Genomic DNA, 15607 nt, shown 5'->3' with positions numbered 1-15607 from the left:
ACTGGAGTAGACATGGTTAAGGCAATTTATAATATTCAGTGCATTCAGGCTTCTGTCCTTCAGATCTCTCAAGTGTGGTAATCACAACAGTTTGGAGTAAAAATAAGAGCTCACCGAGTCTTTAAAATGTAGAGTAGTCTCCCTTATACTCATGTCAGGGAAAGTAAGAATACGATGAGAATTATTAAAATGAACATGATGAACATGAAAACAAACAAACAAACAAACACACACACACACACACACACACACACACACACACACACCCTTTTCTGCAGGAAACTGAAAACCTTAACTTTCTTTGCAGCCCACTCCTCTAACCTCCGCACTGTAAGTTGCAAGTGACGATTTGTTATTGCCACGCTGGAGGAAGACCAGAAAACAGCGAAATCGTCCACAAATAAAGAGCATTGTACATGACTCTGTACGGTAGATGCGATGCTCTTGATGGCTATGGCAAAGAGGGTAACACTTAGAACACTAAATCTCCAGAACCCATATTGAGAGAGGCTAACGAGTTGCATGATCTCTGATAACCAGACAAGACTACAGTTGATCATTCACTTCATTGTCTTTCCTAGACAGCTCTTCAAGGCATTACTCCAGTAACTACTGGGACAGGTGTGGTCCTCTTCTAGTTTGAGGAGAGGCATCAAAATTGCCTCCCTACACGAGTTGGGGAAGTGACCTTTCTGCCGCATCATACTAAAACTGTCAAGGAGGATTTCCTTTGACACTGCTGGTGTACGTTGAAGCACACAGTGTACCAGATTTGGTCGTAACCAGGTGCAGTATCACGAAACTCAGACTGTGCCAATTGCCAATTCCAACTACCACATGGAGAAAATGTAGTTGTAGGCTGTAGAATCGTTGAATCTGAAGTCCAACTTGCTCTTCTCTACAGTCACATGGTAGCTGCGAAATGGCAGATCTTTGCTTGTGGCTGGTAATACTATACTGTACTTGTATGTGTTCAGTGCTTTTTTTCATTTTATTCAGAAAATGTTTTGTGACTCCAAACTACTACATGTCTAGGGATGACATACCAGTACAGATCTGTCTAAAGTTAGTGAAGATACTCATTCACATTTTCATCAGAATAGCTTTTTATTTCCCTTCCAGGTACAACAAGACAATGAAATTTATGCATCAGTATTCTGCACAACATTAAAGAGAGTCTTATTTCAAACACACACATATTTCATATCTATCACTGTCCTCAATCAACAAGTTCGTAAAGCATTACGAATACATTTTCAATACGAATTACCATTCCCAGGATAAATAAGTCATACTTCGCACTTGTTACAACCACAGCACAAAGATTAAGATACAAGTCCGTATCTAGAGAATGACTGTACTACTCGAGCCCATGAAATCGACTACCTACCTCTGGCATGTAAGAAAAACAATATTATTACAACATGAAGATCTAGATTGTTCTACAACTGGCAATTGGGGAAATAAACTTATGTACATAGTTTTCTGCATAGATGAGTGAACAGTTACAATGAAAACGTGCCTTTTAAGGTTAGCAATATTTATAAAAATAAAGGTAATTACATATGATTGTAAATAATTTTGAAATGGAATTTCGTTAAAAATTCAGTGTATGCCACATTGCCCAAATAATAACCATTTTATATTTTATTTCATATGACCTTTTTTTATACAAATAATTTAATTAACTTTTGAAAAAATTATAACACTTCTTGATTTAATAGATAAAAAATTACAACAGTTATTGATTTAATAGATAATAAAATGCTACAAGAAATTCTGAACCCAAAATACTGCAAAGTGTGAAATATATGCCATTTATAGCCCAACAAAACAAATGGAATTGTATACAATAATGTATTTCCTTTAAAATCAAAAACAAAAATAATGTTCCATAGCATTACAGAAAAATCTGGATACGTGGGAAATTTAAATAAATATTTCCATACAATACACTACGATGTCATAGGCTCATCTCTTGTACACCAGACTTGCAATTTGAAGTAAAACTTAGCTGAGAAAAGAATGGGATTGCAGATTTTGTTCTACAGGCTTAGTATCATAATCTACTGTTGATCAAAGATCCCCGTAATTCTGGTATGTTATAACGTGCAGTGGAAGATATGAAAACATTCTGATGTATGACCTCTGATATTGTCATTCCCAAATTCAATCAATTCTTCATACATAGTCCAATAAATGGGAATATGTGACCAACGAGGAAAGATGCCAGATGCTGCATGCTCCCTAAGAATGCTATTGATTGCTTATCAAACTCAAGAAGTAAAACATACTGAAACACAGTGAATTAAGTACAAAATGACTTTTATAATTTCCCAACCAATACAAGGAAGCAAGCAAAGACAGAATGTCAGAGTTTTGCATTAACCACCAATGAGATCAACACTGGTAAACTAGTTCAGTTGACCAAGGATGTGGAAAGGAAAGAATCATTGTCTGAAGTTCTCTCTCTCTCTCTCTCTCTCTCTCTCTCTCTCTTGTATGGCCTTCCCACATTTCTTCCCCCACAGCATTTTTTGTCTTTCGGATGAGATAGATATGTGTGTGTTCCTGAACTGAAAGTCTTCATGTAAACAGAGACCTTTTATTCTTTACCCTTACAACTAATCATCCAAATGCCTTAACACTCCAGGATAAGGATCAGTTGATACTGCATTTCATCAGCCACATTCAAGCTTCGAAATGAAACTGATACTCGGGTAAGAATCAGCTGGACAATGGAAATGCAGCTCATTTTCCAAAACTGTCTTCTTCGAACAACTCTGATATTAACAGATTTTGGATGCTATCCACATATTATACGTAATCTCAAGGAAGATGTCCAGTTTTCATTTAACAACATGACAACACTGCAGAGTTATTTTCCTCTGTGCTTCTCTCCATATTCAGTGAACATTAAAGTGAATTTCATCAATCTGCAGTTCGCAGTAACTTACCAGCAGCGTGAAAAGGAGAGAAATTCAATAATGAGGAACATTCTAGATTTCTAGAAGCATTTCCCATAGAATCGACTTGTTTGATTACACAAGATGGCTGCTGGTGTAATATCAATGTTGCATTCCACCTATGTCTGAAAAACTGTTTTCAACAATGAGGAACTATAACCCATTTGAGTAAATCATTTTTACACCATAACCTAAACTACATGTAACATCTACAATGCACACCAATGCTCTTGTAGAAGGGAAAAAAAAAGCAAGAACATCTTGAGTGCAAGAGTTGATTAAAAATCATTGTATGTGTAATGTCTAATTAATAAATATCTACCTACTTAATAATGAAATGATGTGGCAGGATTGTGTTTTTAGTTCTTTTCATTTATACCAGTGAAACCTCATTTACAATGACTTTCACACTCCCCTGGTATCCTCTCTCAAGTCTTCATACAACTACTTCCTCCCTACCCTGTGTTGTGATGACTGAATGGAAAGGATATGGTAATTGCTGCTCACAGGCCCGTGCTTGCATCTACTCAGGGAGCATGTTGGCTGTGAAGCCTTTGTCTAGTGTCATTATATAAAAATACTTTTTTGTTACTGATCACTTAATGTTGGTGATGGAATGGGTAATCTCATTCAGCCATTATATTCGGTAATATTTCTCTGTTCACATTATCAAATGCCTATTCAAAATCTACAAAAGCCAGATGTGTTGTTTCCCTATTGGATTCTCATCTCCTTTCTATAACTTCTTGTAGCGTAAAAACAGTCACTAGTTGACCATCCCTTTGTAAAACTGCATTGTTCTTCAAATATTAGTTTTTACATCATATTTTTTTAGTCTTGATTTCAGGAGTTTCGCATATAATTTATAGGTTGTATCCAGTGATTTTCATAAAGCATAAAAATTCTAAACCATGAAGGCCAGACATGGACTAAACTTACTCTACTCCAATATGAGCCTGACCACCTTGTTTGCCTAAAAATAACACTGATTATATGGCTGAGATATTTTTAAAGCACACTGAGGCTGCCACTGGTCACATACATTGATACCTGTGTTGACTTTTAATTTCGTGGAACTATTCACAATATGTAAGATAATGTTGTTGTTGTGGTCTTCAGTCCTGAGATTGGTTTGATGCAGCTCTCCATGCTAATCTATCCTGTGCAAGCTCCTTCATCTCCCAGCACCTACTGCAACCTACATCCTTCTGAATCTGCTTAATGTATTCATCTCTTTGTCTCCCTCTTCGATTTTTACCCTCCACGCTGCCCTCCAATACTAAATTTGTGATCCCTTGATGCCTCAGGACATGTCCTACCAACCGATCCCTTCTTCTAGTCAAGTTGTGCCACAAACTTCTCTTCTCCCCAATCCTACTCAATACCTCCTCATTAGTTATGTGATCTACCCATCTAATCTTCAACATTCTTCTGTAGCACCACATTTCGAAAGCTTCTATTCTCTTCTTGTCCAAACTGTTTATTGTTCATGTTTCACTTCCATACATGGCTACACTCCATACAAATACTTTCAAAAATGACTTTCTGGCACTTAAATCTATACTCGATGTTAACAAATTTCTCTTCTTCAGAAACGCCTTCCTTGCCATTGCCAGTCTACATTTTATATCCTCTCTACTTCGACCATCATCAGTTATTTTGCTCCCCAAATAGCAAAACTCCTTTACTACTGTAAGTGTCTCATTTCCTAATCTAATTCCCTCAGCATCACCCGACATAATTTGACTACATTCCATTATCCTCGTTTTGCTTTTGCTGATGTTCATCTTATATCCTTCTTTCAAGACACTGTCCATTCCGTTCAACTGCTCTTCCAAGTCCTTTGCTGTCTCTGACAGAATTACAATGTCATCGGCGAACCTCAAAGTTTTTATTTCTTCTCCCTGGATTTTAATACCTACTCCAAATTTTTCTTTTGTTTCCTTTACTGCTTGCTCAATATACAGATTGAATAACATCGGGGAGAGGCTACAACCCTGTCTCACTCCCTTCCCAACCAGTGCTTCACTTTCATGTCCCTCGACTCTTATAACTGCCATCTGGTTTCTGTACAAATTGTAAATAGCCTTTCGCTCCCTGTATTTTACCCCTGCCACCTTCAGAGTTTGAAAGAGAGTATTACAGTCAACATTGTCAAAAACTTTCTCTAAGTCTACAAATGCTAGAAACGTAGGTTTGCCTTTCCTTAATCTTTCTTCTAAGATAAGTCGTAAGATCAGTACTGCCTCACGTGTTGCAACATTTCTACGGAATCCAAACTGATCTTCCCCGAGGTCGGCTTCTACCAGTTTTTCCATTCATCTGCAAAGAATTCGCCTTAGTATTTTGCAGCTGTGACTTATTAAACTGATAGTTCGGTAATTTTCACATCTGTCAACACCTTCTTTCTTTGGGATTGGAATTATTATATTCTTCTTGAAGTCTGAGGGTATTTCGCCTGTCTCGTACATCTTGCTCAGCAGATGGAAGAGTTTTGTCAGGACTGGCTCTCCCAAGGCCATCAGTAGTTCTAATGGAATGTTGTCTACTCCCGGGGCCTTGTTTCGACTCAGGTCTTTCAGTGCTCTGTCAAACTCTTCACGCAGTATCGTATCTCCCATTTCATCTTCATCTACATCCTCTTCCATTTCCATAATATTGTCTCAAGTACATCACCCTTGTATAGACCCTCTATATACTCCTTCCACCTTTCTGCTTTCCCTTCTTTGCTTAGAACTGGGTTTCCATCTGAGCTCTTGATATTCATACAAGTGGCTATCTTTTCTCCAAAGGTCTCTTTGATTTTTCTGTAGGCACTATCTATCTTACCCCTAGTGAGATAAGCCTCTACATCCTTACATTTGTCCTCTAGCCATGCCTGCTTAGCTGTTTTGCACTTCCTGTCGATATCATTTTTGAGATGTTCGTATTCCTTTTTGCCTGCTTCATTTACTGCATTTTTATATTTTCTCCTTTCATCAATTAAATTCAATATTTCTTCTGTTACCCAAGGATTTCAACTAGCCTTCATCTTTCTACCTACTTGATCCTCTGCTGCCTTCACTACTTCATCCCTCAGAGCTACCCATTCGTCTTCTACTGTATTTCTTTCCCACATTCCTGTCACTTGTTCCCTTATGCCTTCCCTGAAACTCTGTACAACCTCTGGTTTAGTCAGTTTATCCAGGTCCCATCTCCTTAAATTCCCACCTTTTTGCAATTTCTTCAGTCTTAATCTACAGTTCATAACCAATAGAATGTGGTCAGAGTCCACATCTGCCCCTGGAAATGTCCTACAATTTAAAACCTGGTTAGTAAATCTCCAGGATTCTTCCATGTATATAACCTGCTTTTATGATTCTTGAACCAAGTGTTAGCTATGATTAAGTTATGCTCTGTGCAAAATTCTACCAGACGGCTTCCTCTTTCATTTCTTAGCCCCAATCCATATTCACCTACTATGTTTCCTTCGCTCCCTTTTCCTACTCTCAAATTCCAGTCACCCATGACTATTAAATTTTCGTCTCCCTTCACTACCTAAATAATTTCTTTTATCTCATCATACATTTCTTCAATTTCTTCGTCATCTGTAGAGCTAGTTGACATATAAACTTGTACTACTGTAGTAGGCGTGGGCTTCATGTCTATCTTGGCCACTATAATACGTTCACTATGCTGTTTGTAGTAGCTTCCCCACATTCCTATTTCTTTATTCATTATTACACCTACTCCTGCATTACCCCTATTTGATTTTGTATTTATAACCATGTATTCACCTGACCAGAAGTCTTGTTCCTCCTGCCACCGAACTTCACTAATTCCCACTATATTTAACTTTAACCTATCCATTTCCCTTTTTAAATTTTCTAACCTACCTGCCCGATTAAGCGATCGGACATTCCATGTTCCGATCCGTAAAACGCCAGTAGTCCCCGTTCAGAGATCCGAATGGGGGACTATTTTACCTCCGGAATATTTTACCCAAGAGGACACCATCATCATTTAACCATACAGTAAAGCTGCATGCCCTCAGGAAAAATTACGGCTGTAGTTTCCCCTTGCTTTCAGCCATTCGCAGTACCAGCACAGCAAGGCCGTTTTGGTTAATGTTACAAGGCCAGACTAGTCAATCATCCAGACTGTTGCCCCTGCAACTACTGAAAAGGCTGCTGCCCCTCTTCAGGAACCACACGTTTGTCTGGCCTCTCAACAGATACCCCTCCATTGTGGTTGCACCTACGGTACGGCTATCTGTATCGTTGACGCACGCAAGCCTCCCACCAACGGTAAGGTCCATGGTTCATGGGTGGGGATGTAAGATAAAGGATACCAGAAATCATTACCAGAAGAAACCAGCAATCTACACAGATGAAGTAACACACTGTGTTTGGGAACACGTTATGAATGACGTATGCATCCCTTTAACAGCAATCTAATTTTATCACAATCAATGAAATTCTGGCACTAATATATAGAGCTATTGTTTTGTCAGGTCATTCTGCAATGACAAAATTTATTACATTTATTTATTATACGGCTGCCAAACTTCTGAAACTATTAAGGGGTGCATTTAACATGCGACAGTAACATAATATGAAGATAGATATATTGTAACAATAGGTGAAGCAACAATCCAGATGTAATTCTGAGATAGTCTTAATTATTCATTATTGCACCTACAGGCATCAGATACCTTAACATACAAGTTCCAGAGTAGCCAACATACAATCCAGCAAGCGATTAGATAATGGCATCAGAATTATGATTTTTTTGTTTCTTCTATTACTATTACTCCCCCTCCCCCTCCCCCACTTTTAAATGGGAGCATTGAAAGCAAACCAGCAGTGTGTCCAAGTTTGAAATTGTCGAGTAAATTTACATTTTCTTAGAAATGCTGCAGAAAGTGAGAAACTGCACTCTGAAATCACACTGTAAAAGGATTTCACTGTGGGATCCCAAACAACTTTCTGTCACTGGATCAGTTTATTTTTGAGGGCCCATTTCTCCCATTCCTGTACAATATGCTTCAACATTTTTAACACTTCTGTGTACAGGACAACTTCATGTACAACTATCCATAAAGCACAGTAAATTTCAGTGAAATATGAAACACTTACCATGTCCCATGTTCCTGCTGCTCCGCTCGTGCTCACTTTTCAGGTGAATATTAGCACGTCGTGAGTGTCTCCTTATGCTTTCAATACACTTTCGCTCTTAAAAAAAAGGAAAAGAGAAAACTAAATTAATCAGAGAAATATCAAAATTTAAAATCAATCCCCCTCCCATCCTCTCTGCCCCTCATGCATTACATAGATGTTAACTGCCATCTTAAATTCCCACTCACAGATGCACCTGGAATTGATATGGCTCATAACAGAAACACAACATGTTGCAACACTTCTTACACCAGATCTTGGGAGGTGCAATTAGGGAATTTATTGTAACGGATGGAAATCAGTCTGTCAATTGTGGTTATTTTCCACATCACCTTTGTTAGAAACAAATCTGGCACTGAAATGCAGTGGATAAAAGGTGTATTTTGAATTCCTTCCTGACAAATGCCTTACAAGGGTTTTGCACAACAATAAAAAAAAAATTGCACTTTCCTGATACATTTCAATTTGAGGATTTAACAAAAAATGTGGACAAAAATGCACCTTATAGACAAATTATTGCATACTAAACTTTGCTTCAAAACATAGGGAATCGGAAAGTGCAAAATCTGATACAAAAATACTCATGCACTATGATCTGAATATGGAAACATCTGATCATTCACAATTTTCACAACACCGGAAAACTAGCTCTTTTGGGAATATTCCACATTTTTTCCAGTAACTGTAGCTAATACAAGATCTCAATAAAGGACATTGCTCCACAATATAATTACCCCCCCCCCCCCCTCCAATTTCTCTCTCTCTCTCTCTCTCTCTCTCTCTCTCTCTCTCTCTCACACTCTCTCCCCCCCCCCCCTCCCCCCTTTACAGTGGGAGCTTTAATCCAGGAAAAGATTATAAAATTCATGAACAGATAGTTCAGTGGCTCATTAGGGAAGTTACAGAGTACATGTCACAGTTCAGAGTTCAGATGCTGGATACATACTAGCATTCATTGCCACCACACTTCAACCTTCCTGGTGGTCACTTAAGGCAGAACTGAATATTCACTGCTTTGGGATTTTCAACAAGATCTTCATTTTTATTCATCTGGGTGCACACCCCTTTACTAACTTTCTTCACAATAATCCTCAAAGTGATTTATACAAGAGAGAAAAAAATATCAACATTCTTCTATTTCCATCACCATTAACTGTTTAGATCAACCACACATACCTGTCTTTAATTTTCACTGACATAAATAAGTTGTTTCGTACACACGCATACAATTTGTACCAAAATAACATAAGTGGAAAGAAAATTAATAAATTAAAAATTTATTTTTAGAATTTTATTATTATTATTAAATTTAAAATAAAAATAAAAATTGAGAATGCCATCCTCAGACAGACTTTTGGGCCACTGATGGATGGAGATGAATGGAGGAAAAGAAAAAACTGTGAATTGCAGGAGCTATATAAGTTGGTGGACATTGTGGCAGTGATCAAAGAAAGAAGACTGAAGTGGTATGGACATGCAATGTGTTGAGAAAGCCAGATAATCAGTTAGGTAGTGGAGGAAGATATTAGAGGGAAAAGACCACGGGAAGAGCATGACTCTGATGGATACATCAGGTCAAAGAGGATATGAGTACGCTGGGGCTGTCTGAAGATGAATACATGGACCGAGGACGCTGGAGGAGGCTAATTGGTTAGGCCAAAGACCAACTGCGGTAAGTAAGTAAAATCTACACTAAAAAATAAGAAGTGAACATAAAAACAATATGTGCATAATAAAAGAATATCAATGAAGTTCCAGAAAAACAATTGTCATTTAACACTTACATGAAACAGCCAAGTTACACGAAAATGCTTTATGCAAGCCACTAATTTCTTAACAGTTAAAATTAATAAAACTTCATTATTCAATACATTCAGATATTTTAAAGTTAATAAACACACAACTGTTTGCTATCAACCAAACACAGCCAATTTCAACAACTTTGGTCACTGAATAACTCATTTCACTTCGCAAGGCTCATTTAATACTTTTCTTATCTTTACAATTATTAACATTTACTTCATCATAAAAATCTAATCTGAATTACCTATTTCTGAAATCAACTCTTAATTTTTAAATGAAACTTAAAAATAAAAGGAATATCTGAATCTTTTCATACTTCAATTGGCTTGGGTCATAAATTCTAAAAGAAAAATTAGGTTCCAAGAGGTTTTCAGGAGTTCTCTGAGAGTGTTTTGATGTGCAGTGAATCTGAATAGTGATGTCACTAATGAATAGCTGATTTTTTTCTTACTTTCCCTTTGTGTTTGTTTACAAAGAATTAATTTTATTTCTTAACTAAAATAGAGTAGCATACCCATTTGGAACAATTTTATCTACATTTGTGCCACAGGACCCACTGGAAAATGTCTTACACCACAGCTGACCTTGAATCAAATACAGATCGTCAAAGCTGATATTGAAGGAAGTTTAACCCCAGAGTTATGTGAAAATCCTAGTTCTAAAGTTCCCAGACGATAGTAATTATTGGAAAATGTCTGCATAAGCCACATGGCTGCACAGTAATTGGCACAATTTTTCTACTCAATACTGAAGTAATAACATAAAAGACTATCACACCATGTCACACTAGCTAGTCATAACATATTATTACTTCTTACTACTAAATTGGCTACAACATTCTATGTCAGGCCCTAATATCAAGCAGAACGATATCTCTGGCCATGTTTTCTTCCCACTTTAATCAGTTTGTACAAATTTTGAATAATTCTTTCTTGTTTATTCATGTGAAGTGGTGGTTCACCATCCACCTCAAAAGTCTTTTAAACATGGCCACTCAAAGAGAGGCTCTGATAACTATCTGCTACCTCATTTCAGACTGAGGATTACTACTAGCTTTCTTCACGTGTAAAGTACTGTCCATCGGCCTAGATTCTGTTGGATCAATGGAGAACAATATTTTGGTTTTTGAACATAGCTTGTTTAACACAGCACATGGTGATGTCTCCACCACCACCACCACCACCACCACCACCACCTGCTCTCATATACTGACAAAAAAGTCATAACACCAAGAAGGAGTAGTGCGACAAACGAAAGTTGGTAAGCATGTTTCTATATCTGAAAGATGATGTCTAATCAAATTTCGCACTAGACGCATAAGGGTGGCACAAGTAGCGCCACTATAAGGATGAAAATAAATTTTGCTTTAAATAGATGCTGTAACAGATGTGAACGTTAGTAACCTATGAAATTGGATGTGGTGAGTTGATGTTAGCCAAGAATGCCTTAAAGGTGACCAAGACACCATTATCAACAAGTCACCGAGTTTGACCAAAGTTGTGTAATAGTGTTACGGGAAGCTGGATGTTCCTTCTGCGATATTGCAGAGAGATGCAGCAGGCATGTAGCCACTGGACATGATTGCTGGTAGTGGTGGTCATGAGAATGTATGATCTCAAGAAGACCAGGCTCCGAACGGCCGTGTGGCACTACTGAGAGAGAAGACCATCGTGTTCGGCGTATGGCTATGGAGCATCATACTGCATCAGCAGCAGCAATTTGAGCAGCAGTTGGCACCACAGTGACACAACAATCTGTTACAGATCAGTTACTTCAAGAACAGCTCCTAGCTAGATGCCCTGTACCTTGCATTCCACTGACCCCAAACCATCACCATTTGCGGCTTCAGTGGTGTCGAGTGAGAGTTCATTGGTGGGCGGTGTGGAGGTCTGTTGCATTTTCTGATGAAAGCTGGATCTGCATTGGTGTCAGTGATGGTCCTACGTTGGTTAAGAGGAGGCCAGTTGAAGGCCTGCAAACCAACCTGTCTGTGTGCTACACATACTGGACCTACACCTGGAGTTACGGTCTGGGGTACAATTTCACATGTCAGCAGGAGCATTCTCATGGTTATCCCATGCACCCTGACTGCAAATTTGTATGTCAATCTGGTGATTCAACCTGTAGTGCTGCCATTCATGAACAGCATTCCACAGGTGTTTTCCAACAGGATGACACTCACCAACATATCGCTGTTGTAACCCAACATGCTCTACAGAGTGTCAACATGTTGCCTTGGCCTGCTTGATCAGCAGATCTGTCTCCAATCAAGCACATATGGGACATCATCGGACAACTCCAGCATCATCAACAACCAGTATTAACCATCCCTGTATTGACCAATCAAGTGAAACAGGCATGAACTCTATCCCACAGGCAGACATCCAGCACCTGTACCGCAACAAAATGCATGCACATCTGCATGCTTGCATTCAACATTCTGGCAGTTACACCATATTTAATGTAACAGCATTTCACATTTGAAATGACTTAGCTCACACTTAAATTTACCTTGATCCTGCCATGTTAATCACTCAAATATGTTACCTAGATAAATGTATTCTCAAAATTTCATTACTCTACATTATTTATCTTTTAGTGTTGTAATTTTTTTTCCTCTTTTCCATCCACATGGATCCAAAGAAGTCGTCAAATATTAAGTCCATCTGGCTGGGTTAGGGAGAGATGCTCTGCCACTGCCTCAGTTACATTTCTAGGCCTGCTCACAACAGCATTATTGCAGCCAGACAGGGGGTTCTGTCCTCAGCTCAGATTACACTTACTGACAACTGCATTAATGTTTTTAGCATAATACAGGCAAAAGAATCCAGAATTTCTCTCTCTGCCAATAAGCAGGATGTCACATGAAATGGTATGCAATTAGAATGGATGTACAGTGGCTTGGTGACGCACACTGATAATATCATTCATGAATGTTTGTTTTTGTTTTAGGCTGCAAAAACATCTAAGGTCATACACACCCATGTCAGAACCTTAGAACACTAATACAAAAAAAGGTGTTAAGCCCAAGCGATCAGAGGAAAGGCAGCTAAGAACAAGGACTTCTTGGAGAATGGTCCACAAAATACAGTGTGTGTGTGTGTGTGTGTGTGTGTGTGTGTGTGTGATGGGTAACCAGTGGTGAGGTCATCACCCCCTTACACTTATAAAAACAAACGAATATGGAGATGAACTAAAATTGTTGTACACATGCACTCGAAATGACCACACATTTACTCTGTATCACATCACTCTCACATGCACTAAAACCAATTAGGAGGGAAGAGTGCTAATCAAGAAATTAAAACACAGAGAAAACAAAACACAGAAGAACTAAAAGAAAAGCACAGGGAAATGTGACTGACTGACCACTTACAAAAAACTAGGGTGAGCCAGCCACCCTGTGACACATTAGGAACATCTCCCTAAAATCATCTTAAAAACGTTGGACAAGTCACAAAACTTTAAAACCCTAACCACATTCATTTGATCATTACATAAAAGAGATGGCAGATCTGCCAGTAAATCCGCCGCAGTCCGCTGGTTGGCAAATAAAATGCAGCCCAATAAAATGTGACGCACCATACCCTGCACACTACAAGCGCTACACACTGGAGGTTCTTCTTGACGGAGTAAGAATCCATGTGTCATAGGGCTGTGGCATATGCGAAGATTAGTAAGAAGGACCTCATCTCGCGGACATAGCTGGAAGGAAGTACTCCATTGCCAAGTTGTGATGACATGGAGCTTGTTATCAGTCACTGCCAGCCACTCGTCTTCCCATTGAGACAAGACTTTGTACCTCAACAGCGAGATAGTAGCATGCAGTGTAATAGCACACCGAAATACCAGAGGATCACGACACGGCTCCTTGGCTTCTCAATCCACTCTTTCATTCCCCGCAGATCCAATGTGCCCAGGTAACCAGCAGCACCTCCTTCCCCAGTTGTTGTAGTTGTAAGAGGGCATCCTGGATATTCTGGGTTACTCCATTTCGTGGGTACAAACGTTGGAGAGAGTAAAGGGTGCTCAGAGAATCTGACCAGATGAGAAATCTAACACCAGGAGAATGTCTCATCTGCTTGCAAGATCGCACATAATTCTGTGTCGAAGACGGTAAATTCTGGAGGCAGCCTGACCTTGAGGAGACGATGTGGGAAAATGGCGGAGCAATCAACAGAGTCCCCCTGCTTAGACCCATCCTTAAAAACAGTTATATGGTCATGGTACTCAGATAAAATATCAGAGAATATCGCATTAAAAATGGAAGCAGGGGGTGCTATCTCTCCCATACCGCACAAAATCTAAAATCACTCTGGGTCTCTGTAGTAACCAGGGTGGCAGACGGTTAAAACCTTGTATTTGGGATTGTACTGGCTCCACACCAAGTGACTCCAGCAGATGCTGCATGGCATCATGGCTCTTGGACAGATGGAAAACAGGTGCTCCAGAGGTGGACAAGCAACAGTATGGAGTGCGGGTGGAGTTGGAGTTGCAAGGAACTTACACACCTGATGCACCATGAGGAGCTGGTGATGGATGGTAAGTGGCAGTTTCCCCGCCTCAGCACAGACGCTAGGTATGGGACTGGTACAATAAGCACTCGTGGCCAGCCGAATCCCTCATGATGGACAGTGTCAATGATCTACAAGTAAGAGGGCCTTGCTGACCCATACACAGTGGAACCATAGCTGCGAATGCACAAAAGCCCGATAAAACTGAAGGAGATGCACTCTGCCTGCTCCCCAAAACCTGTGGCTAAGGCTCTTGATGATGTTTGGTGCCTTTGAGGTTCTGGCTTTCAGGTCTCTCAGGTGTGTTAACCACGACAATTGGGGTCAAAAATGAGGCCCAGAAACCACACAGTGTCTCTAAAATGTAGGATGGTGTCCCCCATATTCAAGGCAGGCAAATTGAAAAGATGACAAGAATGATTAAAATGAACACACACATACACACAAACACACACAAACACACACACACACACACACACACACACACACACACACACACACACACACACACACACTTATCTGCAGAAAACTGGAATTCCATCTTTGCAGCGCATTCTTCTAACCTCCGCACTGTAAGTTGCAACTGACGGCTCGCTGTTACGACACTGGAGGAGGAACAGAAAACAGCAAAATCGTCTACAAATAAGGAGCACCGTACAGGGCCCCTTACTGTAGAAGTGATATTGTTGATGGCCATGGCAAAGAGGGTAACACTTAAAACACTGCCCTGAGGAACGCCATTCTGCCATCAATCTTATTGAACACATCTGGCACAAAATACAGCAACATCTGAAACTACTATGATCTATATTTAACCAATATCTAGCAGCTCTGGACTGTGATTAAGAATGACTCCCAGTGATCTGGATGTGCGAGTCCAAGCCACAACATGGCACCATTAACATCAGGGTGAAATGGTGCTACCAGTACTACGTAGCTGTAACTCAGTTGCTCATGTATGTACATGTTGCACATAAGTTTTGGCATCCAATATACTGTATTTTTGAGCTGCACTACATTTTCCTGGAATTGTCCCACTGTAACACCATCCACCACTGTGATACAAATATAAAAGCCTAATATCTCCACAGATGGAAAGAATGTATTATGAGATAAAAGAAATTATTCAGGTCATTAAAGGAAATGAAAATTTAATTCTAATGGCAGA

The 15607-nt window shown here is 39.4% G+C and overlaps 1 protein-coding gene across 1 annotated transcript in view; it reads right to left on the bottom strand.

The window, feature by feature from the left end:
* The window catches only part of LOC126249641 (serine/threonine-protein kinase GL21140-like), a 223118-nt gene that overhangs the window by 123529 nt on the left and 83982 nt on the right, over positions 1-15607 (bottom strand). Inside the window, exon 5 of the mRNA XM_049951319.1 lies at positions 8084-8179. Within this exon, the coding sequence (XP_049807276.1) occupies positions 8084-8179 (96 nt within the window). The remainder of the gene's footprint in view (positions 1-8083; positions 8180-15607) is intronic.

This window comes from Schistocerca nitens, chromosome 3 (genome assembly GCF_023898315.1).
Source record: "Schistocerca nitens isolate TAMUIC-IGC-003100 chromosome 3, iqSchNite1.1, whole genome shotgun sequence".
NCBI lineage: Eukaryota > Metazoa > Arthropoda > Insecta > Orthoptera > Acrididae > Schistocerca > Schistocerca nitens.
The sequence above is the reverse complement of the archived record's forward strand: the minus strand, read 5'-3'. Positions and strand labels throughout refer to the sequence as shown.